Genomic DNA, 27,971 nt, shown 5'->3' with positions numbered 1-27,971 from the left:
TTTTTAAAACTGGAAAATATATGGTTAATGCTGGTTTTGACAAAGGTGCATCTGCATTTGTGAATGAGTGCAAACATTGCCTTAACAATGTATTTGTTGATGAGCATGAGTAGTTTTCAGCGTGAATTCAGCCTTTACTGACAGTGATGAAAGTTTGAGCATTCGATTTGAGATTAGCTCAAGAGTCTCGCTTCTTGCTGAAATAGTTTAAATTGCTGTTTGAAATACATTAGCACAGATGCTTTGTTCAGTCTGAAGTAGTTACGGTTTCCTTGAGGAAAGAGCATCTCAGAATGTTCCTCATCATGTTTTCCGAGGAGGCAGCATTTAAACAATAGGAGAGAAAGAGTGCGGTGATTCTTTGCTGCGATTCAGGAGGAAACAGGCTGGACTGATACCGAATACGAGATGCTCCATTTTCAGTGTTTGTAGGGTATGAAGAACGTGAGATACCGATGTGTTAGTAGTGTGACCTTTTTTCTTCTTGTTTCTTTACACAAATTAGTTCTCAGTGAACCAGAAACAATGTACTGAATGCTTAGAAGATGTGTATGTAAACTTGGGTTGCAGCTCATTTCCTGAAAAGCATCTTGGCTTTGAGTACCAAAATGGATCGGCAGGAACATTTGTAGATCTTTCTGAAGAGTATAAATTCCTGTGGAGGTGGCTTTAAAGTGCACCCTGTTTAAGTGATGGAGTTTTACCCAGGAATGAATTTCCCTGCATGCATTGCTGACCGATAACTGAGCTTTCTTAGTAGAGGTCAGTATTATAAAAGAGCTATTATGTTCTAAATTACCTTGCAGTTCATCAATCTGTGGTGGTTCTTTGTATTTCAAGACAATTAAACTAAACATTATTCGCTGAAAATAAAACAAACCGTTTCAGAACAAATATGAGGCCTTGGTACTTATTTTAAAAATGTTCTTTAAGCTTCAATGATTGTTTGCTGCTACCCGTATCTGCAACCATGCTGAATAAAGCTACAGCTAAGTGGAAAGTTAAATGTATTCACGAGGTGTTAGTATCTACATCTTATTATGTGCAGTCTCTCAGAGAAAGCAAAAGTAACTACAAATAGCACTATGCCAGAAACTGGTTTCTTGACCAACAATGTTGCTTCAGCGACCGGTTCACTCTAAAGTGGTCACAGTTGTTGATGACAAGGGGCTTTATATTTGAATACGGCACGTCTTTTGGTCCATGTGAAAACAAGTTTGAATGTTAAATGTTTTCTGACACTTTGGGAGTTACTGTTCTCTTCCCATTTCTACCCTTTATTTCCTAGTTTTCTGTTTCTTGTATCAAGGAACTATTATATCTGTATATTGTCACCTCTCACAGACTTGTGGTTTTTTGCGTTTGGAGAAGGCAAAGGTTAAACCTTTGCCCTTTTGGTTTATCTTTCCATAATAACAAATCATCTTGCTTCAGCAGCCAGTAGATGGATGAAACTGCTAACCTGGGCAATTAGTTTCAGTGCTTTGCTGTTCATCGACTGGAAGATAACACAAATACTTGTGTTCAATTCTGCAGACCCCCACCGGTGAGTGAAAGTGCACCAAAAGGAACCGTGGTCGCAGTTGTTACAGCGGCCGCCTTGAACCAGACCATCGTGTATTCAATTGTTTCAGGAAACGAAGAGGGTAAGTACTGATATCTTCGCCTTGGTGATTACACTGAGCTTAGTGAGAGCATAAGAAGCCTTCAAGAAAAAGTGACTAGAATAAAGCTGCTGAGGCAAAATCCCACCTCACCTGTACAAATGGGAGCGACTGCCATTATCAAGCCTTTAGAGATCAGCTCAAGATCGGATTAGTTAGCAGAATTACAAGGAAAATTAAAACGCGGTGAAATTCGCACTTATGTGAAAATTCACGTCAGTGCCACATGGTGTGAATGCATGGCACCCTGAAATAAGAATAGAAACGGCTGTGATGCTGTTGTACTTTTTGCTTAGAAATCTGTTTTAAGGCATTGTAGACTTTACCATGCCATAGCCACGAGTATTAGATTAGAGCCTGATATTTAATAACCTGATGAATATCTATATATAATAACCTGATGAAATTTAACAAGGGCAAGTGTAGAGTCCTGCATCTGGGCAGGAACAACCCCAGGTTCCAGTATAGGTTGAGAAATTACATATTAGAGAGCAGTGTAGGGGAAAGGGACCTGGGGGTCCTGGTGGACAGCAGGATGACCGTGAGCCAGCACTGGGCCCTTGTGGCCAGGAAGGCCAATGGCATCCTGGGGTGTATTAGAAGGGGGGTGGTTAGTAGATCGAGAGAGGTCCTCCTTCCCCTCTACTCCGCCTTGGTGAGACCACATCTGGAATATTGTGTCCAGTTGTGGCCCCTCAGTTCTAGAAGGACAGGGAACTGCTGGAGAGGGTCCAGCGTAGGGCAACAAAGATGATTAAGGGAGTGGAGCATCTCCCTTATGAAGAAAGGCTGAGGGAGCTGGGGCTCTTTAGTTTGGAGGAGACTGAGGGGTGACCTTATTAATGTTTATAAATATATAAAGGGTGAGTGCCACGAGGACGGAGCCAGGCTCTTCTCGGTGGCAAACAATGACGGGACAAGGCGTAATGGGATCAAGCTGGAACACAAGAGGTTCCACTTAAATTTGAGAAAAAACTTGTTCTCAGTGAGGGTGACAGAGCACTGAACAGGCTGCCCAGGGAGGTTGTGGAGTCTCCTTCTCTGGAGACATTCAAAACCCGCCTGGACATGTTCCTGTGCGACCTCACCTGGGCGTTCCTGCTCCAGCAGGGGGATTGGGCTAGATGATCTTTTGAGGTGCCTTCCAATCCCAAACATACTGTGATACTGTGATTTAAACCAAACGTCATTCCTACATTTGCATCCTTATCAGGTACTGTCTGTGACTCACCTTGAAGCCTCTAAGCAAAATCACACTAAATTATTTGGAGGGATGTAGAAGAATTCCATGTCCCATCCTCGTTTTTGTGAGAGTGGCTGTTTGTCTTGCCTGATCCTCCCAGCATGTCCTCGAGTCTTTTTTTCCAGTACCAGCTCAGAATCAGCTGCTGTGCTCTTTGGAAGAAGAGTTGTATGAGCTTTTAGAGGCCTGAGGGAGGGATGGGCAGAAATGTCCTAAGACAGTGTCAGAGAATCATGTCATCACCAAAACAGAAGCACTTAGACATTTAAAAAAAACAAAAAAGTTTATGCATCTTAGGAAGTAACTTCTGTTTATGCTGGATTTCAGATGTGTTTGGTATTAATAACAGAACAGGCGTGATCTCAGTTAAAAAGGCTCTGGATTATGAAAGCGTGAAAAGCTATGAGCTTCGAGTTCAAGCAGACTCCTTACAAGTGGTGCGATCCAATCTGCGTGTTCCTTCCAAAAGTAAGCTGAAATATTCTTTTTTTTAAATCAGTTTCGGGTATACATATGTATTGTTATTTTTTTAGGATCCTGATAACTGCACTCTCGCTAGCGACCTCGTTTTGTTATCAGAGATACCGCAGTGACCATGGGATGTAAACAGCAGAGAGTGTGTTTGTGGATTTCTACACTTGCCTTCCATACATGGAGCTGATGAGTCTTGAGCTAAATCCTCCCAAATCATGTTGATGTTACACAGCTGTAGGTCTCACTGACACAGATAGAAGTCGTAGTTTTTATCTATATGGAGAGCTGGTGACGCCAACTGAACATTTCCAGTCTAACAGGGCTGTTTGTGATGGAATGTCACAGTTACTTTTTCATAAACACATCATTCAGCCCAAATACAGGCTTGGTAACATCACACAAGATGCTGGGACACTACCGAGGGGAATGGGGGACAGATACACAGCAGGGGTGACAGGAGAGAAATAAAAGAGACTCCTTCAGCACTGCTGAGGGGCTGCAACCTCGACTGGGAGCAAACTGGAGGCGAGGACCTGCTGTGACGAAGGCGAGAAGTTCTCGGTAGCATCGCTAGGCGGGAAAGGGTTTATTTTCAAGCTGGTTTGCTTTGGCTCTGTCTCGCGCTGAGACGTTTCCTTTTAATGGTTTTATTTTTCTAATAAAAGGTCTTCTGATGAGTTTTATCATCCTCCCTGTAAGGAAAATGTCTGGGAAGTCTGGCCTTGGAACAACTGGCTCACTTAGTGTCCTGTCCCATCCTGTACAACTTCCTGTTTAAGCTACAGTTGGGTGAAAAAAAGGAAAGAAACCTCGTACTACAAAGTGTCTTGGTATACATTTTCACACAGACTGCGTTTGTTGACTCAGGTTTTTCTCCTGTATTTTTAGTCTCTGCAAGTCCCCGTTTTCACCCGTTGTAGCCAAGGAGACTCATGGATGCAATGAAAATAAGCTCAGGGTGGTGGATTGTTGCACTGAGAAAAGGGCAGTGGGGAATTGAATGTTTGTTTAAAGGCTATGAAAATATTACCTTCTTTCATTTCAAATTGAATGTAAGATAATTTCTAGTTGTTTGTTCTGCAGTCACGAGCTGTGAGCCAGATCTGTCGCAGGTGGCCGGAGCTTTTTTCTCCTCTGCACTTCCACCAGTGTTTGTTAATCATAGAGCAGGTCTTCAGCACTGGGAAAAAAACAAGCTCATCCTGACCAAAAACATCCCTGTGAACTAATAGGTTATAGGGAAAACTTCAGGCTCTTTCATGTATAACGTCTCTCCAGGAGACACTGCAGCACCAGCTCATTGTGTCCCCCATGTGAGCTGAGGAATCCCCAGCAGGCCAGGCTTTGGGTACCTGCTCCTGATTGCTCTGTGTGTATAATTCATTCAAAATAGGACATTTCATTGGTATTCTGAAACAACTAAATACAAATGGAGCTCAGATTTACTGCAGACTTCAGTTTTATGCAGATAAGTGGTATTTAGTTACCCGTCAATCCAAAGAGGCAGGTGGGGGGAGATACTGTTACAAAAATGCCAACATCAGACTGTTTCTAAATTTCAGTGAGATTTGGGCTCGTATCAAAGTGTGTGCATAATAAAACCGTACAATTTTTGGAAGCTCCCAGAAATATAATGAACAATTTTAGCTTGACTGCATCTTCAAAGCATTATTGGCAGTACGATGCTGTAGGGATCGTGCTGCCATGGTCTTTGTTCTGATCTCAGTTCCCAAGAAGAGCTCTGTGTGACAAGCCAGGGGCAAAAAGCCGTCCATCTGTCACTGATGTTAAACTGACACTTTTCCACCCGGGTAAGAGATAGTTCGTTGTGCCCAGGCACAGAGAGCACTGGGCAGAGGAGGACTCAGAGCACAGCGTGATCCCCTTTTGTCCCTTGCTGCAGGGACGAGGGAGCTGTGGTGGCTTCTTTGCTTTTGCTGCCCACTCCGGGCCCTTTGGCTGGCACTTGAGCCAAAGCACCACCTCGGCATTGTCAAAGGTAGCAAAGGTATTCGGGACTGACAGAGACCTTCCTGCACTGTGGGTTGTGATCCAGAGGTAATAGTCAGAAGGGTTAGAAGGGAAGGGCCACCCTTCACTAAATGGGCTGATTCTGCAGTCCTTTTTTCCATAATTAGTCTTCTAATTATTGTTCCGATGGTGAGGATAGTAGCTGTGAATATTAGGAAGCCCATCTCTAGGTTATTTCAGTGCCACTTTGGTGCATATGCTTAAATGTATTGTGTATAGATTAGTGGTCAAAACTCAGGCTTTTAGTGATGGTAATTTAAACAGGGTGCGATTCTGTTTCTTCGGTGTAAAGATGCTACTGTAGAACCTGCTTGCGATACTGAAATTGGTACTTTGTGAATATTTGCTTACAGATTTTTAAAGTTGTTCAAGATACTAGACTCAACGGGCTTCGGTATTTGGGAACATGCCATAAAATGGGGTGATAGACTGTAGCCTGAGACACTGTACAGGGGGTGGCAGTTAATTCATTAAGCTTTCTTGATGAGTTTTGATCGGGTTGAATGCTACTTCAGAGTGAGATGAGAAGGAATGAATTGAACACACAACTGCAGACTGTGGTGACAGTGAAATGATGAACCACTTTGGAGAAAGGTGACTTGGAATGCGCTTCTCTGGAATTCCATGACATTGAATTAATGCACCACCCTGAGCCAGATAAGGCAGCACCGACAAGCTGCTAAACAGTGCGGAATTTTACAAACTCACAAGAGGGTACCAAAGTGGTTTTAACTGTATGCTATCATAGAAGATAATTACACAGAAGTAGGATTTTGAGATTTCATCTGTGCAGTAGAAAAGTGGATGATATTGTATTAGGTGTAACGAAGCTTATCACTCAGTGATCATGCCAGCTGATAGTGTAGTAATAACTGAATAAATAAATGAGGAGAGAAAGTAAATTGAGATGCTGTTCGGAGTATGAGAACATAAAATTGGTTACTTAACTGGCTTTTTAAAATATGATGCTAAATCATGCAAAATCACACTCTTCTTTTTCGCAGAATCTAACTCCTTAAATGAGTTACTTTAACCAAAACTTTATTATTTGAAGTTCCGGTGCATTTTTACTTCATTCAAATGGAAGAAAAGTTAGGTTTTCTGATGATGGTGAGTTTAAAAGGTTGGAATTCTGGCTTGAGGAATCAGCAGCTGCTGATGCTGAGACATGAAGGACCTTCAGCATTAATGGACTTCTCGAATTCAGTTCAATTTAGCAGCCTGAGTTTTTTTCCGTCTGTGCTTTGCTTCTTAGATTATCTATCACAAGAGATGACAGTCTAGTAGTATACTGTAAGTCACATTAGGACTGTGATTATTAGCTTCCAAAGAAAGGCTTTCAGCTCCCCCTCAATGGATAAGACAAAAAGAAAAGGAAAACTGGTGTGTAAGGGGAGCAGCCCAATGCTGCATGTGGCAGGATGTGTCCTGCAATCTGTCACCGAGCAAGGGAGTGGATCACCACGATTAATCACCTACTAAACCAGAGGTACTTCTTGAACAAGAACAGGAGAAACATCATCTTTTACCTGATGAGAACACTGTCAGCTCTTTGTGAAGTTTTCGTGGGCATCTCACTGTCCTGCAGTTTGGTACCCAGTACAAAGCAACAACCTTGTTGTGGCAAGGGAGGACGGGACAGGAGGAACCACGTTTAGGGGAAACAGGGGGAGCAGCAAAGAGGAAGTGCTGCCTAAGTGCAGTAAGAAAGAGCAGAAGGGGTGAAGAGAGGGTTTTACCGCCAAAGTAAACTGGTCCCAGTTTGAAGAATCAAAACATTAGTGGGCATCTGGTCCCTGTGCCAGACAGAGGAAACATGCGCTGGGGTGGGAGACACCAGGGCTTCCCACTGATCTGGAGAGAAGAGCCCCAGAATATGTTTGCTTTTAAACATCACTGACAAAAGGGCCCTCCAGATTCCTCTGAGCACAGAAGTGGAGGATTCAGTCTCATGTTTTCCAGCATCTGAGCGGAGCGCATCTTGTCATTCCCTAGGTCTGTACACACGGCCCTTTCAGCCACCACCATGGTGGCGTTTGCTCTCTGATCCTGGCTTACGACAATCTGTGTGTAGCTTCACTCATCCTGCCTGGCTGCTCAGTGACGCAGCCCCCAGGCTCTGTCCCTCTGCCCGCAATGGATCTGCATGCAAACAGGTCGTTTAAAACTCAAACGTTGCAGGCAAAGGTGGCACCGGTTGGCACAGTGCTGCGTGGAGGGTTTGTCTTAGTTACAAGTTAACTCTGTCAGCAGGTTCTTGCTCAGAGGGAGGCCAGAGGGAGTGGGTTTGACTGCAGGTTGCTCGGCTGTAGATTTTTGTCTCGTTTCGCTTGTCTCTAAAACTGGGAGATGCCTCTGAACTCGTGTTCTCATGGCAGGGCTAAGAAGGAGGGTTTCTTGTGTCATGGACTTGTCAATACAGGGGAACTCTCCCCCACGTCCCTGATCTTGTCACCTGCATCTTCATTAGAAACTTCATGGCATCGCTTGTAGTCCCACTGTCATCTCTCCCACATCCTGGTTTTTCCTTTTGCTTGCATTCTTGCTGACTCAGCTGGCTCTAAGTAAAGAGCTGGGAAATGAAGAGCAGCAAGCGTGTATTTCACACTCCTAGAGATGAAGGAATAACGGCAGAACCACATGGTCGATTTTACTGTCTTTTAAGGGGAATCAAGAAGGAATTAAAAGCACTGCAGACAATTAATTGATTCTTTTTTACAGTTGTCCTTGCACCGGCTTGCCAAGCAGGTTTCTTTTTTAGAAACTGCAAGTGCCATCTTTGTGTTTGCAACCAGCCCCTGACAGGTGAGCACTAAACAAGCTGTCCCTCCAAACTCTCATGGGTGCTGCACAATTCAGAGTAGCATGAGTTTTTATTAAAAAGCAGCTTAGCAGAGGTTTTTAATTTTGGACTTTTCAAGTAGACTTTTCATGTCGCTGAGGTTTGTGCTGTTGGTGTTTTATAAGTTGGCTGCCAAGCCAGTCCCTGAATCCGGGAGACGTAACAGATGGACAAAATCCGCTATGGAGCCTGAAGAGCTGCGAATCTGCCTCCTCTGCCACACAGCTCTGGGGTCCTTTCCCTGAAACCAACTTCACATTGCTCTGGGCAGCAAAGCAGTGTGTTTTAGAGAGGCTGCATAAAATGCGAGCTCCCTTTCAATTAATTATTTCATAGAAAAAGATGTTTTATATTTATTTAAATCAGACCTTGGCTCAGCGCTGCTCCAAATACGTTGCAGTTTACATCTCGTCGAAGGTTCTTTTTGCGCTGTTCTCGATCAGCTACAGCATATGAACTTCTTCAGGCTTTATGGGCACATGCTGATTTAGATTAAAATGCCATTGAAAAATATTCAGGGCTGATTCCTATTTGGTTCTGCCAAATTTAGTAAGGCGAGATTGAGCGCAGCTGCGGTTTGGTTTATTTTACCTGCCAAAGCACAAAGTCTGCTCGACAGACTTATAAGATAGTAGTAAAGCAAAGTGCTATTGAACCCTGTCAAATTACAACTCTCATTCCCAGTTTGATTAAAATGAACTTTAAAAAGCGAAGAACCTGCTATTACCTACTGCAGAACAAACAGCCGCTGACTAAACTGGATACAGACTTTTTATGTTAAAATTACCAATGCGTGAAGAGCAGCTGTATCAACGGCTGCTTTGGTGTGTTGTAGAAGACAAGTGCAATATCATTGGTGAAAACATAATGTAAAACAAGTGTGGTAACACTCAAAGCATAGTTGACACTGTCCCAGTGTTCAAAAATCATTTAGTTCAGCTGAATTTCTGCAGTCTGGTGAGAAGCTCATGGGAATCAGGGACATTATTAGCACTAGTCAGATAAGCAGAGATACTGGAAAAGAGTTTTCTACAAGTGTGTTTGGGAAAAACTTCCAAAAACACCGGTACACAGTGGCTCTGGAGTGTGCTCTGACCAGGCCCTGGGGTTTTTGTGGCTGTTTCTGTGTTCTGTTAGTCATTCCTGATCTACTGGTTTGATGTCTTGCAGAGGATCCTCAGGTTTCCCTTGGAGCAGCTTTCAGGATGTTTTCACTTTCCTTAAGCAACTCACACAAGCAGAAAGATGCAAATGCCTCTTTTTCTGGTCTTGAGAGTGATTATTTACCTGGAGCAATGCATGCAGCGTGTTTGGTTCTTCGAAATCTTATATGCTGAAGCTGACTCGCAGGCAGCTGCAGGTCTGTATACTCATCTCAGGGGCTGAAACAGCACATGCAGATGGGACACAGGAGCCCTTGCAGGAGATTGCGATGCAGAAACTCCCTTTGCCGTGTATCATCTGGGAGACTGACGGCTCCTTCATGACTCTTGAACTAACTGGTGTGACAAGTACAGATAAAAAATGTGTCTTAGCAAGAAAAATGTGCAGTAAAATTAAAGGACCTGCTTAGCAAATATTATCTGCATACCTTTTGTTACAGTTGAAGGGGAACGGTCGTGACGCTGTTTTCTTCTCTGCAGTTTTTGGCCACCTCGGCAGTCCTGTGCTGCCTTGTCCAGGGCAAGATGTTTTCTTCTGTCCCCGGGCCAGCTCTTCACATAGCTCAGTCAGTTATAAGAATTATACTTGGCACGAGGTCTCGCAATAAGTACCACCGAGGAGTAAATTCTGCTTTCAGCTACCGGGATCTGTGAAAAAGAATGTAACAGGAGCTGGATTCCAAATTTAGGATACCAAAGAAGCAAGGTTTTACATACGTGGGGTACAAAATTTCTCCTCTGGAAGATGAGTGTAAATATTGGTGTCCTTTAGTGTTCCCTGTCCTACCCCCAAGAGCATCAGTAACTAACACTGCACACCACAGAGTGGACGCTGTTGCCTCCCTTCAGGTACCAGAGAAGAGGGCTAGAGCCACACAAACCATGTTTAGAACAAGCACTAAATGTTTGGAATAAGAAGAAGAGTCTGATGCTCTAACCAGAGTCTGGAAGAGCCCCGTGTGCAGGGGATGTCTGAGGAAATCCAGCAGAGCGGCAGGGAAATCCTCCTGGCCAAGGAAGGGTCTGGCGCGACCTTCACACGTGTGGCACAGTTCCTGAGGAGGGATTCCAGTGTGGGTTTGTCTGGTGTGAGATTCAGGCAACCTCTATCCAAGGCTGGGAGTTGCTCCCTGTGGGCAACCAGAGGTTGGAATGGGATGAAAAGCAGGCGGTGGTGGGGAGTTCACAGATGCCACGTCCCCTCCGTCTGCCAGGGTGAACAGAATACAAGCCGTGGATAAAAATCAGGTGGTAGGATAGAATGAAGGTAGATGTTTAATTTAACACTAACGATGCTGATGTCAGCTGGTGTATATGCAGGTTATCTAATTTGTTTTGTTTGTAGTGCAATGACTTTCATTTCTCATTTTCAAAGCGTTCAGCCATCGCTAAGCAAATCAGCACTTTGGCAGCTCAGAGGAGCACCAGCAAATGAGGCAAATTGCAAAGCAAACTTTGCAGGAGGCTGAGCTGCCTCACCAAAACTGGCTTCAAATGGTGAAGATTGCGAGCGCTATGCAAAAGATGTTTAATTTGTATTACGAAGAGCTGGTGCAGCTTATTCAACACCGAGTCCTGCCAGGGCCAACCGTGATGTAATGAGGATCTTCCCTACAGCGATACACTGGTGCCGGTCATTGATAGAACTGGTGATTAGCTCAGCAGGGCAAGGTCGCTCACACACATCACCTGTAATCCCGCTCCCGTCGCCTTCTGCCCTAAAGGGTGTAGCTGCACTGAAAAAACCTGCCTGGACATCTCATTTTTCTCAACAGGGCTGCAGTTTGTAACTCTGCCTTAGTATTGCAGCCAAAAACATTAAGGATCTGATTTGACAGGAGAGATTTTTGAGTATTTGCAGGACCTCACAATACCTCTCTGATTGAAATTCTTCTTTGCTGTATTAAATAGAGTAGTCAAGGTAAGAAGTGTTATTTTAAAATGAACATAAGTGAACCAGAGATGATTACAAATAGACCATTATGTCCACATTACACATGTTAACATGTTGGATTAGGGTGTTTTTTTCACATCTGGAACGAGAGTTTATTGTGAAGTCATTTTCCTGTGAAGTACCAACACCTCCAAGCTGTATAACATACCTGCACAGAACGGTGTGAAAGGGGAATCATTGATTATTCCTCTGGGGAAATGTAATTTCCTTTTTTTTCCTTTCCTTTGTCATTTTTTCTCCTCTCCATCCTAATGCGCTGGATGGCATTTTAAATGTTTTTCTCATATTTTGATTACTTTTATGAATCCTCATTTGTTTCCCCATCAGTTGGACCGCTGGATGGACAGAATGTCTTTGGTGGCTTTGGCAGCCGAAGAAATAGTCTGCGTTTTAATTTTTGTTGTCCCCTAAAGATACAGCTCCTAAGCTCTTCCTAAATGAGCCTGCGTTTTGAAGCTAACTCTGATCAGCATGGCACCTGTGCAACATTTAAATTACCCTGGCACTGAAACGAGTTAGGAAAACCAACTCTGAAATGAGGCAATTTATCACTGGAAAATGTGGTTTTAATGAACTGGGTATCATCATTTCCAGCAATCTTTCTGGATTATACAGTTCCGAAAGAGACAAACAGATGTTGTATAGATTACTGCGCCATTTAATCTTTTTTGCACTAAGTCCGTAATGTTCGCTGGATGTTTTTTCCTTGCAGAAGGAGAGAGATGTTTATTGTTCAATGGGTTGGATCAGTAACTGTTTAATAAAACACAAATTAACAGCTGTATTTTCCTCGAAGATGTGTTGAACCTCTAGGAGAGAAATAATACTTGTTGAGTTCCCCTGGGCCAGGCCAGGTTTTGATGAAGCCAGACTTAGGGGTGCACTCAATTAACATGCTAAATTCATTAGAAGTTGAGGCTGATTAGCACACACTGGTCTGACCTGTCAGGTGTTTGTGCTTTATGGCTCAAGCAGGTACAGAGAATGCTCCATTGACCTGCAACGTGAAGTCTTGTGTTGTTCATCTGAGGATGTTTCTGCCAGCGCTATAGTACGAACATGTGTGACTTTGCAGCCACTGCGGCAGAATCCCCCACCAGGCATTTGCGTGGGCATTAGTAATAATTAAAATACATAAAGCAAACGACAAGTGAAGCGGAAAAAGCAAACGGCTGTGTACAACATAACTACTGGTGTCCATCATCTGTTCCTTCCTCTTTCCAACTCTCCTGAGAATCTCATGTGACCAGAATCTCTGTAATTAAAGTACAGTATTTTTGCTTGTGCTTTTCCATTTATTTGAAAAATAAGTTACAGATCTTTTGTTATGTTTTCCTCAGTTTGCTTTCTGCTTTTTGCATACAGGTGAATTCAGAGATCTCTAGTAGCAAAGTGCAGGTGTACAGATAATGGGAATAATTTGCTAAAAAGGTACAAATTTCAGCTCAAGATTCATTCAGAAAATGTGGCAAATGCAGAAACAATAAATATATATTTTTTTAATCTCTTTAACTCCTTCAAGTTCGTAGTTTTCATACCAAATGTGTTATTATTTCTAATGTGTTTATTTTTACAGTTTTGTCTGTGCTCTTATTTTACATGATCTGTTTTGGGCTTTAAACATCTGTACTCCAGTGAGCATGAAAGATTTCTTGCCAAATATTGTACGTATACTTTTCATCCCTTCTTTTAGGTAATACAGCAAAGGTGTTTATTGAAGTGAAGGATGAAAACGACCATGCACCTGTCTTCACCAAAAAAATGTACATTGGAGGAGTGTCTGAAGATGCCAAAATGTTTTCTTCTGTGCTTAAAGTTAAGGTAAGACTGAGATGTATTTTAAATAACATTCACTTGCAGTGGGAAAACATTTACTCACTGGTTTGATTTTTCACAGGAGGTTACGAAATGTGTTTCTCCTAAAACTGCTTGAGCTCCTCAGACACTGGCAGTAATTCATAATCAAGTGTAGTAAGCACAGAATGGGTAGTTCTTTTTATTAAATCGATGTTTGAGCAGGAATATGAGCGCTATGGTTTCCATTTGTGTGTGTGTGAATGACACCAATCAGCCTGGTATTCTAGGAGTTACCAACACAAGGTTGATTTGGAGCTTAGAAGAGTTTTGCAGGTTTGATTTCTATTGAATTCATGCGTCTGGTTCTTCATTAAAGATCTGTAGCTATCATTTTAGATACGTTAATACATAAAGGATTCTTTTATGCTCTGCACTACTTTTGACCCTAAATTCTTCTGACCGCTTTGGCAGCAGAATGGTTCTGCTTTCAAAAGGAAAGAGGAGTTTTCTGTTTCAGCTCAGCAATGCAGTTTCAGGTCCGTGCACTGTGACACAATTTGTGAGTAAAATGGACCATCTGTAGGTTTTTTATTTATTTCTTTTCTTAAAAAAAAAAAAAAAAAAAAAAAAAAACGCAAAAGGAGAAAATTCCAAGAAATATAATATATAGAAATTAATTAGCGTCAGAAAAAATAGCTTAGAATAAAAGCTGTTTGTTTTGTGTAACATGCTTTGTGATGCAGTGTCTTGTGGCAGAGACAGCCAGAGCTGCTGGGGCTGCCCAACTCAGCTCATTTTCCCTCCCCCAGCTTTCGGCACCTTAAGCGTTGGTGGAATAGGTCTGAAGTTGCTGATTCCGGCTCCTACGTGAAAGGGCACAGAAATACAACCTGCTAAGAGTTTTACTGTGACCTCGTGATGCGTTTAGAGCCCCAGGAATGAAATAGAGAATAACAGAGCTTATTAAAGTTGCCCTTTGTTTTTTGTGGTTCGTGGCCGTCCTTCCCAAAGTTAGCCCAGAAATGGCTGAGAAGTGGAAAATTGTTACACGTTGAGTATTGGATAGAGGCATCTGTAGATGAAATTAGTTTACTTTGTGCTCTCATCCAGAGGATTTTTTCTTTCTTTTAATACAGTGCTATTACAGGCTTTTATTTTTGCCCCAAGAGTGTCTATATTGGTCTTTTCTAGAAACATGTCAATTCTAAGGTACGCTAGATTTATACTGTATAAAAAATAGTGACCTATAAGTGAATGTCTGCTCAATTCAATTCAACACGAATTAAAGAAATAGTGGTAGTGTTGCTGTTGGGGTGATCCAAGCCCATCATTGAACAGAGATGTTTTCCCGTGTAGCTATGAACTGAAGCCTGGCATACTTGAAAACAAGAAACAGAAAATTGTGCCAAATCCATGAATGTAGAGATACTGAAACTCCAGAAATGCACAAAACTCTTGGAGTAGATAAAGAATAATAAATACCAAAGTTACTTGGATAAAAAAGTTATGTGGGCGAAAGTACATGAAACATCAGACACAAACGTGAAGTTACATTTTGAGCTGATGAAACAAAATCTGCAGAGGCTGTGGAGTCCTACCTGGTTTTTGAAGAGACATTCCTGGTTTTGTAGGCACAGATATTCATGTGTGTTGGTCAAGGGGATGAGAAAGGTGTGAAAAAGAGCAGGTAGATGGGTAAGGGATATTTGGGGGTGAAGGGAGAAATCCCATTTTACCCTTCAGAAACATTGGTCTCAAGAAGGGGTGATCAAATGACACAGAAGAAATGACCATTTATGTCTCTAACCTGTTAAAACCTCTGCCAGAATTCTCCCTGAATTTCCTGACATGCAAAATAGACCAAGGTAGAAAAAGTTGTTACCAGTGGATGGCATCAACCATAAGGGTGCGCTAAGTAAAGTTAGAAACAGTTAAGAAGTGCTGGTCGCAGAAATTCAGGCTGTCATTTATTGTTCTAGCACCAACATTTTCAGCAGTTGGTGCTACTTAGCTTATTTTCTGTCCTCTATTAGTTAAATACAATGCTCGTTCCAATTAGAGTTAAGAATTAATCAAATTAATGTCTTTTCTTGAAGAGTTGAAGTGGGTAGAATTAAATGAGTAGTGTCTCAAGTTGAAGTTTTTAAGAACATTAATAAAATACATGCAAAACTTGCACTGTAGAAATTATTCCAATTTTTATACTAATAAAAAATACTGTAATTTACATTTTATTAATATTCTTTTTTTTTTTTCCTAAGGAAAACCCTCCTTAGTAGGACTTCTAAATGCATTTACTTCCATCTGCTGCATTCATTAATAGTAGCTAATTTTTTTAATGATCTCTGAGTAACTTTGAAAAGAAACTGGTATTCTCAGCATATTCTCATTCTTCTGTCACTGCCAACAGCTTTGATGATCCTGGAACACAGTATGGACAGGAACATTTTTACACCTGAAAGATGCAAAACTGCATGTTCTAGATGGTTGAAATAACTGTTCTTTGAACTCATAGTGAACCAACATTGTCTAATGATGAAAAGCATCACGTTGTCACAGCGACACCATAGAGTCACAGTTACAGAAAAGTGTGCAAAACGACCTACACTCTAAGAGCCAAACTCGCTTATTTTTTTGCCTGTGCTTCAAGGAGACAGCAGCAATAAATAGGTACTAAAAGTGTGGATGCGACAGTAACTTTTAACTTGGTTTCTTATGTACATCCCTTTATCCTGAGGGACAGACAAAGTGTTTGGTTTAAATTAAAGTGTAAGATTGTTGGTACTGAAAAAAGAATGGACTCTGAATGAAGCCTGGTTTTTCTTGTATTAAACAAAATGAGGCAATCAAGAGGTACGGCAGGGACTCCGGTGATTACCTCCCAGCTTTTTTGGATTTTATCTTGATTTTTATCTGTATGTGACAGATTTTGCTTGACAATCTGAAAGTCAAAGCCTTTTATACTAGTAGCATAGTCAAGTCAATTTGAAAATTCCCTGTTTGACAGTCCTTGTGTGTGTGTGTATGTTTAGTACCAACACATCACTCTTCACATCGCTCGTGTGAATACCTGTGTTTCTAACGACCTGTGTGTTCCTGCACCTGTGGACAGGGCTAATATAAGTCATAAAACAGTTTTGTATATAAGTAGAAGTGGTTGGCAAGGTTTGGGTCTCAAGGAGTGAGATGCGTAAGAAATTGCAGAGGGGAGGGGATAAACTGAAGTCTGTAAAACAGTGTAGTGTGTAAAAAGAGAACCGAGGACAACCCAGTTTGGTGAAGAGAGAATAAGAAGGAAAAAAACAGCACTTGATCAGAAGTGAGGTAAGATCCGTCTTCTGCTTTTATATGAGAAAAATGCAGCTCAAGTTAACGTTGTTATATTTCTCACGACTCTTCTGTCAGTTGGGTAACTGTTACGTACCATAAAGATGGTATGGAAAGGGAAATTTAAGCCATGAATGAAGACAAATCACATTGTGAACACCTATGTTTACTTTCTTATGTGGAACTGATAAAACACAGCAAAGTTCTTCTCTGAGGAGACCTCCATGCCCAAGTGTTGGAAGCACAAAGGGCAGGTGCCCACCTGGCACTCTCTGATTGCCTGGATACCATAGCAAAAAGTGTAGTACAGCACAACTTCTGTAGTATAATTTACTAGTTAAGCATATTTTAGAAGACTTTCAGAGAAAATAAATCACGTTCATCCATTACATTTGTATATTTTAAGCACAAATGTGTTTAATTTGCGTCAATGGGTATGATAAAAGTTCCGTCGCCTGGCAGGCTCGTGGAGGATGCTGCTGCTTTTGGAAACATCAGCGCTGACTCCATTAGCAAGAAATGCTTCTTTCTGGGGCAGCTTGGTTGAAAATAAGGGTCAGATTTATTGCAAGAAGCTGGTCATTGCCAGTTTATTTATAGTGAAGGTGGAGGGGGGGAGTTAAATACATAATACCTGAGGGAACAATTTGTCGTCTGGGTACCTGTATCTACTTCAGCCATTTACCGCCAAAGACCAGCGTCTGGGATTTGATGTGAAGCCCACGTGCCAGTGGTTTGGTGTCTGTATCGTTTATCCACACATCCAGTTTTGAGGAAAGTACCATGACAGAAAAGCAGGATTCATCTTGAATCTTCTCCTTTCTGCTGAAGGCTCAAGGTCAAGGCTGTTTGTGGCTCTGGCAGCAGGTTTGACTGAACACCACACGGTCCAGGCACTGGGTGGAATAGCCATGGGAAAAGATCGTTAATTACGGTCATCGGAATAGCTGCTATTTAGATAGTGATGTGGGCGCTGCAGTTAGATGTGATTTACAGGGTATGCCAGCCTTTATTTGCCATTGCTCTAATTAAATTAGTTAAGCATAATAATCACAGTGGCAGGCACTTGCCAGCAGTTATCATTTAGTGGCAGTTTAAGCTAATATAATTTTTCCTTTTTATCAAGTAGGAAATAAGAAAGACGAGCTGAAGCATTAGCCAGGAAGTACTAAATTAGAGGTGCTTACCAGTGTAGATACTGAGGAGGTTCCAAAATGATTTTATATTCTGGGTTGAAATTCACTGTGTGTTTATTTTAGAGGGTATGTGGGTTATGTTAAGCAAGAGGTAAACAATATTTTAAGTTAAAAAAAACAACAACAACAACAACAAAAAAAAACCAACAACAAACCGCAATTAGTTCCTTTTTAAACAGTACTTAATGATTTGCCGTAGTCATTAATTTCCAATATAGTAATTTATTACAATCATTTTGAGATAAATGAATCAGAAATATACTGCTGAACATTTCTGTGTTTAACTTCCATTGTTTAACCATTCTGTACTCTGTGGCTTGAACAAGATTTCACTTCTCCCATCAAAGCCCAGATCTTCTGCTCTTGAAAAATGTGTCCCCCCCCAGTCCTGGCACTAACGATGTCCCCCAGCCCAGTGAGTAGCACTGGGAGTGACAAACAAGGGAACTGCCAAGGGCCAAATACAAAAAAGACCTGCAGGGGGAGAAGAAAAGTAGTACTGAGGACATAATCTTACACAAAAATCGAATGCAGAGGCAAATAGGCCAATAAAATATTGGACAAACACTTCTGTAGGCATCAAAACAGTTACATGTGTGACTAAGGCAAATACTATCGACTGCTCCCAGCTCTGTAAGGTGCAGGGATTTTGCTGGCAGCAGCAACCGCTCTCTTAAATACACCCATTTGAATACAAAATCCTTTTAAAACAAGATAATGTGTTCTCTTGCTCTAGGTTTTTAGAAAGATTAAGTAGATAAAAAGGAAGCTTGAGCTCAGAAGAATGCCACAAATCATTACCAAAAAGTCACTTTTAATTAGCATTAATTTGGTTAATGATATGCCATATGAATTATTCTGTATGGATATGATTCTTTTAAGGCTTGTGTCATCTGAAAGCTGATAACGACTAATGTCTCTAAGTAGAAAATCAAAGGAATGTATTTATTCAAAAGGACCATTTTAACCAAGGCTTTAGTCCTTGCATCTTAAAGCCCAGGTTGATATTGCTGATACCTCAGTAGGGGACGTGGAGCTGTGTTAAATGCACTGGTGGGACAGCAGGAGCAGCGGTCACATAATGGCTTGAATTACAGCTCTGGTGGTGCTCAGAAAAGGGCTTCAGGTGTCAGACAGTCCTGATGTGCGCTGGTGTTAAATTTTAAGCTTTTCTGTTCTCTCCCCTTTTCCGCAATTCTCTTTTTTTCCCCAGAATTTTCAATGTGTATAAGACCTTGTTTCCATGATTAAAGGCCTTTCTGTGCTTTTTGTTATGAATATGTTAATTTAAACCAGGTGTTATACTCATAACTACTAATTTGTGAATTTTGCGGCTTGAGATTTGCTTTGCATTCTATTATATTAGAATTCTATTGCTTTGCCGTTGGTATTTTCCTGTAACTCCTGATTTTCCCTTCAGAATTAGAACCAGACATCCTTTACCCACGTACACAGTATTTCCAATCTGCTCTATAAAAACAAAACCAAAATCGGCATAGTCTTTAGGGAAATTACTAGTGGGAATTGACTTTTCGCTATAATGGTATGTTATTAGCCCTTTCTTTTTAAACATTTACAGCATTAGTCTCTCTAGTTTTGTTTGTTGAAGTGCATTAAAATGAAGAAATATCAGAGATGCTTTGTAAGGGAAGTGAGATGTTCTTCTCTGAGTTACTCCGCAGTTCGTAAAGGTCTTTTTTGCACAGGAAAAGAAGTTGGTCACAAGAAATGCCGGTGAATCAAATCTCTGGAAGTGGCTGCCATGGATTTCATAGAAATGACTTGGTGAAGGCAGCAGAGAGGGGTGGTGATGATAGCAGGAACCAGCGGAGTCCAACATGTCGTTACATCCTGAAGGAAACTTGGTTCTTAAAATACGGCTGATCAAATGTTCATTCCAGACCTTGTCTGTGTTTTGCGCTGCCTTCCGATAGGCATCGCAATACACCTTCCTCCTTTATTACTGTTTGAATATCTTAATAGACAGAACAGCATAACAAACCAAAGCCATCAAGTGGCACAGGTTTTTACCCTAACGACACACAGACGAACAGGAATTATTCTTTACGCAACCAGAGTCCTTGAAAGCAAATCTGTCCTGGCGGTTGCATACTGATCTAAAGCAGACGAGAAGATAAATGTTTAAAATTCCTGGGTATGGTTATGTGTTACATTGAGATTATTGGGGTGATGTTTTACCCAGATGCATTGACCCATGTTACATCTCCCGTTATTTTCTATTTGTGCCTATAACCTCCACATTTCTTGCAGCATTTCCTTTTTCCTTGGCATGTCAGGTAAACCTTCACAGCGGCAAGTTCTGTACAAGTGCAACTCAGCCCTCAGCACCTCGAGACAGTTTCTGCCGTGAAGTACAAAGTTTTCCCTTCTCTACTTTTGCTTTTGCATGCACGCAAGGGAATGACCTCTTTGTAAAACCGAACTGCTTTGCCAGTCGCTATCTGTTATTAGTTAAAACATGATTTATGAGTCACAGAGTCATCCATAGGGAGAAAACATACTTGCTAGAAGTAAAACTCTACTTTGAAGCCCGTTTGCAGTGACAACAGCACAGGCTGAAACACGCACATCTGCTGCAACATCTGGCCTCTGACAGGAACCCGCTTGCCCTGCTAAGAATGATATTCTAGTCATTGTGAGCACACAGGTAATTGCTTTCAAAGAGCATATCTCGGGATAACACGTTGGCTCCCTAAACTTTTTACTATAAAAACGAGTACTATTGTTTTCTTTCAGCAGTGTTCAGAAAAACAGGGCTACCCTTTGTGATTATTTCAAATGTAATATTAGATTATTTCAATTGCTATGTTATTTTATAACATTTTTAAGACTAAATGCCATTGCCATAGCAGGAAAATGCTATAAAACCAACATTTCTATTTCGTTTTTTCAGAATATAGGTTTGGGAACACCTCTTATTCGACATTTTTTCCATGAGACAGCCTACCAAAATTGATCCATATCTTCACACCTTGGGTTTTTCAACACCATTGGGAGAAAAAGTGAACAGTTCCCATTCACTTTATTTTCCTGCCTGTATTTCTGGGCAGTTTCTGTGGGGTTTGCTCGACCTGGGCCGGGCAGTGATCAGAAGTAGAGTCTGTTCTGTTGCTCTTTGTTGTAGCACCTTTAAAAGCATACCTAACAAACGATGCATTTAAAGCATAAATTAATTAAATTTAGGCCCTGTGCAGCCCTCATGAAAGGTGGTTATTGGACGTTTCTCAAATCCGCACATTACTGCAGAGAATATCGTTGTTACGGTGGGCGCTTTTCCTCACTTGCAGAGCCCTGTAAAGGCAACGCCGTGTGCTAAAAACACCGATACTGGCACCAAAATGGCCAGCGGGCTGACGTGCTTGGCGGCTTGTTTGGGATGAGCGTTAGAATCTTCATGAACCGTAGCTCCTGAAGCTATTGCAGAATCATTCTCAGCATGAGCTAAAAATCAGACTAAGCTTAAGTTAAATGTCGTTGTTAATTTTAAATGTTTTCCAGTCTCCATAGCAGGGTCACACTTAACAGTGGGCTCGAGGATGCTCCCAGGGCACAGAAAATGAATGGGATTGGACTGTGGGGTTTTTTTCTTGTTTCTAGCTTAGTGCCACCAAGCAGATGGCAGGTTCAACTGCTCCCCATCAGTTGATGGCACATAAAATATCTTTTAGAACTAGACCGTTTTTGCCGGTAGCAATTTACAGATCGTGGAATATTTTCAGTTCTGAAGCCACATCTGCCATTGTGCTGTTTTAGAGGCAGTTTTACTGCGTGAATTACAGACACTTAAGCCAGTAAGTTTGTTGTAGCTATTCGAATTTTCCTTTTTTTCCCTATATTTTTTCACTACTGTGCTCTTTTACACTCTTACATGTCTCTAGCATTTCTGGTCATGATCATCAGCTTGGTTTTGCCTCAGCCTGCCCCAGGAATGTGGAGCTTTGCGTCTCCTGGCGTCTGCTCCTCAAACTCCGCGTCCTTTCCAGCCCTCTCCCCACCACCTTGGGCCATACGTTGGTCTTGTGTTCATTAGTTCCACCAGAAAAAACATACAGACGAAGACAAACTAACTGGTTAGAGGCACCACTAAAGGGATCTCTATCGCTTCTTGTTTTCAGCTCATGTATTTTCATTTCTAATTCCTGAAATCATACATATTTATCAGTACTCGATCATAGCAGAATTTAGGAGACATCTGTATTTCTTGCACATAACAAAACAAAGATATACTGCTGTAATATTAAGTATAGCTCTTTCTTTGACAGTCATAACACAACTCTTGAGATGTTGTATATCTCCTCCTAATGACGTGTCAAAAACATTTCCCCTCAGGACAAATTACAAGCACAGCAAACATCCTTGCTCTGTGTTAAGGAAGCTGGTACATTAGTGTCAGCAGCTCGCACGCTCTCTCTCGTGGTCCTGCAAAGCTGAGCGCTACTCTGAGTGTCGTTAGGTCTGATTGAAGTACAAAATAGTGCTGAAAAGGGGGGAAATGGATTTGAATCTGATGATTTTTCCAGGTTCCTCAGGCTGTTTTGCACCTGGCTGTGCTCATCTGTGTGTCGATGGTTTCTGGGATGGAAACAGCCTGAATTGTCATGATACCGTGGCCGTCGATGGCTCTGGAGCGCCACCAAGTTCTCAGAACTTCTGAACATTAACTTTTAGCCGATCCGCCAGCTTTGGGCATCTGAACTACAGCATTTTAGAGGCTGTGTGCTTAAAATTTCAAAATGCCTATTTGACTGAAGTTTCATGCATGCAACTCAGCTGCAAGACATATCATACCGTTACTTCTAAGCAGCTAGACTAGTGTCGTGATGTTTGCTCAGCAAGTCTGACCTCATTAGGTGTCTGTGCCTGCAATATTGATCCCCTAATTTGGATCGAGATATTGTTTGTCTGTAGTTGCACATGTATTAGTGTGAACTCCTGAAGGTGAAATTGATTTCTGTTGTTATTGAACCAAACTGCTATTTAAAGTTGCATCTTTCTGTCGAGGTAGAATTTGGTAATATTAAAAAAAAATAAATATATGTATAGGTTTATGGACTAGCTGAACCAATCTAATAAATCCATTATAACAAAGAAATTGGCTTTTTATTGCAAGGGCATAATGCACATCTCACAGGGCACCTCTGGAGAGCAGTCACTGTGAATCCTGTCTCGCTGTGGTGAAGGGTCTGATCAGATTGTGCTCCGCTCCATGTGCCAAAACACAGGCTGCATGGGCTTGCAGGAATGGGCTTGCAGCCCTGTTACCTACATGCAAAGTCAAGTGTGGACGAGCCGGTGTGTTTTGCCAGACAGATCTTTTCTGGCTCCTTCCTGGCTTTCTGCTGAGCCGTGTTGTACGGGCTGTCCTTGCCTGGTCTTTAGGTGCGCACACATGATCATTTGTTAGCTGGGGGGCAAAACTTGGAAAAGTTCACCGCTCTGCTTCACCATGAAATCTTTTCCAAAGACGTTGCTTTCTTGTCTCTTGGTGGTCTTCTACATTTGTACCAAATAGTATTTTTTACATATTCAGGATCCCCTGCTACTACAGGCAGAGGTGTCCTCATCTCCTCTTTGAGTACATGGAGGAGCTAAAGCTCTCTTATAACACATTGACAAAACTGATCCAAAAAACATCACGAGAAACCACTTTGAACGTCTCTACCCTACGTCTTGTGTATTTTCAAGGATGTTTATTTCTGTGATGGTTCTGGTTTTAAATGATTCTTTAGTAAATGCAATTTTAGTAGTAATAGTGTAGTAATGGTAATCGTGGAATCTTTCAGTTATAATTGTAAGATAGTCTTTGCATTCAGTTAAGAACAAGTACTTGAAGTATTGGATTTTTATGTATGTACGGGGTGCTGTGCCCAGGCCGGGTCAGAGGGGTCTGTGTGAGGAGAGGCCGATGCTGCCTCGGGCCAGGCACAAAGGGTTGCAGTGGCCCATGCTGGTGTAATTTTTGTCTTTATTTCTCATCATCCAAGTCCATTTTATATGGCAGTAAATTAAATTAATTTTCCTCGAGGTGAGTCTGTTTGTCCCGTGCCAGTGATTGATAAGTGATCCCTATCTTACCCTGTGAGCTTTTTCATCTCATTTTCACCCCCGTGCTGTTGAGACTGGGGGTGAGAGAGCGGCTGTGTGGGCCTCGGGCAGCTGGCCAAGGTCACTGCACCACAACACGCTGATTTGAGAATTCGTCAGATGAAACCGTGGTGGGAGCAAGAGTCCAATAAGGTCACTGAAGTTGGTGTGGGTGCTGGAGGAACCTGCTGTGCCAGTCAGGCATTTATGTACTTATTAAAAGGGCTGGTTTGAGCTCAACGCTGAGCACTGACATTGAGCTCTCAAACAGCCGGGACTGGTAGCACTCACGCATCAACCTGATTTTTAGGTACAGCCACTTCCTCGCTTCATTGTGCCATATAGCATGCCTTGACATTTATTTGTTCCTTTGGCAATTTACTTGTCAAAAGGAAAGCCAAAAATGAGCCTAGTCCTTAAAATCCACCTGTCAAGCTCCTGTCTGCTGGCTCCGTGATGTTTTGGGGTCGTATTTACTGGTGCCAGTTGGACAGCGGGAGCCTCTAGCAAAGCTGACTGATATCTTTGCCTTTTGACTGACACAACAGGCTAAATTTCAGAAAGCTTTTAACCTTGCCTATCTTTCCTAAAAATGCTAATAAAGGAGTTTGAGATCACCCAAGAGATAACAATCTTGTTTAAAAGCCCTAAAAAAAAAAAAGGGGCTACAGAACTAGAGAACAAAAGCACTTTAACACATTTTATATTTATGCTTTTTATAGCCAAGCCAGATAGAGCTTTGTCAATTTAGAGGCAAACAAACCTTTCAGAAAGGATGCGAGGACCCATTTAAACAGTTCTGCCTGTGGTGAGGCACTGTTGTGGGAGTGCAGCTCTGCAGCACACGGTGTGCGCTGTGAAATGCCTTTGCTCCCTCCGGCTCATCCAGCCCGGATACGATGGTGTCAGTGCCATATAGTTACATTTATTCCATCTGCTCTGGTAGCTGGAGTGGCGTGGAAAGCAGAGACACTTGTGAGTACCTGGGCCATTCGTCCGGCTCTGCTATCTCTTGATGCGCTGCGTAGACTCACTTATTGTATCTCCCCACTGGTATTCCCTGAAAATTATCACAAAATAAAGACAAAATAGGAGTTAGTAAAAGTTTCCACCTTACCGATATCGTTCATTGATGGGGAGGAAACAATTAATGATGATTAACGGCCGCCTATTCGAAGATTAATGACCTCGCACAGATAATGCTTTTTCAGAGGGCAGTAGTGTATCATTGGAAAGAGCTCTTCACACTGCCATAAGCCCTGACTGGTTTCTGTTTTAAGTCCTGGTGAAGTATGGATTTTACACAAAAGCCTGCACCTTTTTGATGTTAAGGGTGTTTTTTCTCCAGCATTAGCTTAAGCCGCAGGCTTAAGAAGTCGTGCCAATATTTTGATAAAAGCCTAATAGATGCTGAAGAGTCCCAGGTGCTGAGGTGTCATGCACTGGGTCTGTACTTTTTTTTTAATAAAAAAGGATTAAATTACTCCAAAAGCATATGTGCTCTGTCAATGAGGGTGCAGAATATCTCTAAGAAGAGGGAGGACATTCTTGTGTAAGCTTGTGAATGTGTTGCTGGATTTGTTTTTCCTTAGATATTTAAGTGTCAATAAGAATTTGGCAGTGGAGGTTTCTCAGAATTAAATTGTTCTTACCCAGTCAGTTTATTGCAGACTTGTGAAGCCCATTTCTATTTTTCTTCTTTTTTGCTTTCTTTTGAGCAGTTTAGTGCCAACACAGGAGGAAGAAATTGCTAGAAAAGCAAAACTGTATGCAGCAAAGTTAAATGAACCATTTACAGTAACAGTAATATCTGCTCTCTGGGATGTAATGTTTTAAATGTCAGAGTGGAAAAAAACTTCTGGACCAATATGCAACTTCATTTAAAGGACAAGGTTAATGATTCTTTGCATGCGTATTTACTTCTGCTTCTGTTTGTTTTCTTTTTCCTGTTAGGCTGATGATAAAGACACTGGGAATTACAGTGCCATGCAATACAGACTCATCATTCCTCCAATCAAGGATGGTAAAGAAGGTTTTGTGATTGAAGCTTACACAGGGCTAATAAAAACTGCTATGCTGTTCAAAAATATGAGAAGATCCTATTTCAAGTTTCAGGTCATTGCAACGGACAATTATGGAAAAGGACTGAGCAGCAAAGCAGATGTACTTGTAAGTATGACTCGGGAATTATGTTTATGGAATAATTCCTGAGGAAATTAAAATGCTACATGAAGTTTAATTCCAGGCAGACCTATAGGAAGGCAATAAACTCTGCATACTTAATATTTTTAAGTCACTATTATAAAGCAGGGGTATTTTTAATAGCTTTTGACGATCTGAAACGTGTTCATGTTTCATGGCAGAGATGACGACTATGGTTACCACACTAGACATGATGTTCACTATTTTAGTTATTTAGTGAGATACTGCTAATGGTTCCATGTAGATTCTGAATATTTGCATTGAACGTGGACCTGAGTTCTGTTCTGGGTCCCCTGGTCCCAGATGGCAGCAAAACAATCTGCTGGTTTTGTGCATTGCAAGTACAAAGCAGGTCAGGTCTGCATGGTTGGACACAAGTATTTCCAGCTCATCTCCACCTGCAGCCAGGTACCATGCCAAGGCTGGGACGCAGGCTTAGTGTGTCATTAAACCCCAGCAAATAAGCCAAGCTGAAAGCTTGCTGACTTGGGCTGTACACTGTTAACATGAGGACGTGGCTTCTGGACCAGCGTTAGATCTGGCTTTTCTTGCAGTGCAGGCGAATATCTGAGCAGACAGGCTCAGGAAGCGTGAAGGCAGCTGACTGGGGAAAGCCAAGGTTGCCATGGCTTAGTTGCTCGTGTCTGGAAGGGAGACACAAGGAATAATTTTGGGCCGAGACTGCACTTGAGGTTTTCAGGAACCAGTGTTTCAAAAACAGCACCAGCTTTAGGCCTTGAGCTCATGTTTTCTTGCTGAGTAAAGGACATGGACTTAGTCCAGCCATAGAAACCATTAAAGCTAAATTTCATTAAGGCCTATATAACTTGATGGATTGCATTAATATTAGCATAAATTCGTAGGGATGAAGTGCATTATCTAGTTCATGGGAACACTGTCAAATGATACAGATGATGGCCGTAATACTGGGTATATTGGGTTATGCAGGAATTCAGCAAATAAACATAATGTATGATGTCCTCATGCTTGACCTCCCAAACTGATAGGGCATTCTCCTGCAATTTACGTGGTAATAGTATATTAAAATATAGCCAGAAGGTATTGACATGAAAATTAGAAAGTGAAATATGTCTCATTAATTTATAGAGGTATCTTTAGGTTGTCTTAGTGAGTGATGAGCACTCTGGTACCGTGTTTCTGAGCAAGGTGTGAAAGCTTCAAGTAGCTGTAGATACAGTTACAGACTGACACTGTCCCACCATGAAAGTTAAAGTTTGGGTTTGCACTGAGCACAATTCAAACCTGAAGATCCTTTGCTTCCATGTGATTCAATTTCCCTCTTTAGCCTCTGTGAGACAGAAGAAAGAAGCAGTTACATTTTAAAATAAGTCTACTGCAAATAAGCACTTAAAGATATTAAGTGTGGATAGTAAGTACTCCCTATGATAACATCTTTAATCGGATGGTTGTTGGGGCTTGGGGGGTCCTATGGCCTTTTCCTCATTCAGCTCTCAGAGGATCAACGGTCAGGAATCCCTTGGTGCTGTATAATGATCAGGACAGTTTGTGGGCTCTGCTTGATTAGAAAATTGGAAAGTGCCCAATGAATGAAGCATAGGATCAAAGGGATATCACTAACAGGCTCATGGTTATCAATAACTGTATGCTTTCCCTGCATCTGCTGCAAACTTCCAGTTTGTCATGCTACTTATATAACCTGGATCTTTCCTAGTTCTCAGCAATGTATTCTTCAGATACTTACGGACACGAGACATCGGAACGTGCTGACTTTCCAGCCCTGTAACTTACTTCCAGTAGACTGGAAGTAGCAAAAGCTTTCTAAGGAACGGTGGGTTGGATGGTCCCAGAAAGCTTCCAGAGACAGGTGGCACCTGGGAGAGCCTTTCCCTTCCCACCCCTTCCAGCTCTGCTCCAGCACATGTCCATCGCTCCTTGAGGGGAAGGGAGCAGTTTCTCCCCACAGCTTTTCTTACAATGTAGTTAAATTGGAC

General features: G+C 41.8%; 1 protein-coding gene across 10 annotated transcripts in view; it reads left to right on the top strand.

The window, feature by feature from the left end:
- PCDH15 (protocadherin related 15) overlaps positions 1 to 27,971 on the top strand; it is a 695,403-nt gene that overhangs the window by 627,159 nt on the left and 40,273 nt on the right. For all 10 annotated transcript variants that reach the window (XM_065068175.1, XM_065068177.1, XM_065068178.1 and 7 more), the window contains 4 exons: positions 1,537 to 1,646; positions 3,235 to 3,375; positions 13,065 to 13,192; positions 25,750 to 25,965. In XM_065068175.1, the coding sequence (XP_064924247.1) occupies positions 1,537 to 1,646; positions 3,235 to 3,375; positions 13,065 to 13,192; positions 25,750 to 25,965 (595 nt within the window). The remainder of the gene's footprint in view (positions 1 to 1,536; positions 1,647 to 3,234; positions 3,376 to 13,064; positions 13,193 to 25,749; positions 25,966 to 27,971) is intronic.

This window comes from Columba livia, chromosome 6 (genome assembly GCF_036013475.1).
Source record: "Columba livia isolate bColLiv1 breed racing homer chromosome 6, bColLiv1.pat.W.v2, whole genome shotgun sequence".
In the NCBI taxonomy this organism is placed as follows: domain Eukaryota; kingdom Metazoa; phylum Chordata; class Aves; order Columbiformes; family Columbidae; genus Columba; species Columba livia.
Note: the sequence above shows the minus strand (reverse complement) of the source record. Positions and strands in the feature narration are given on the sequence as shown.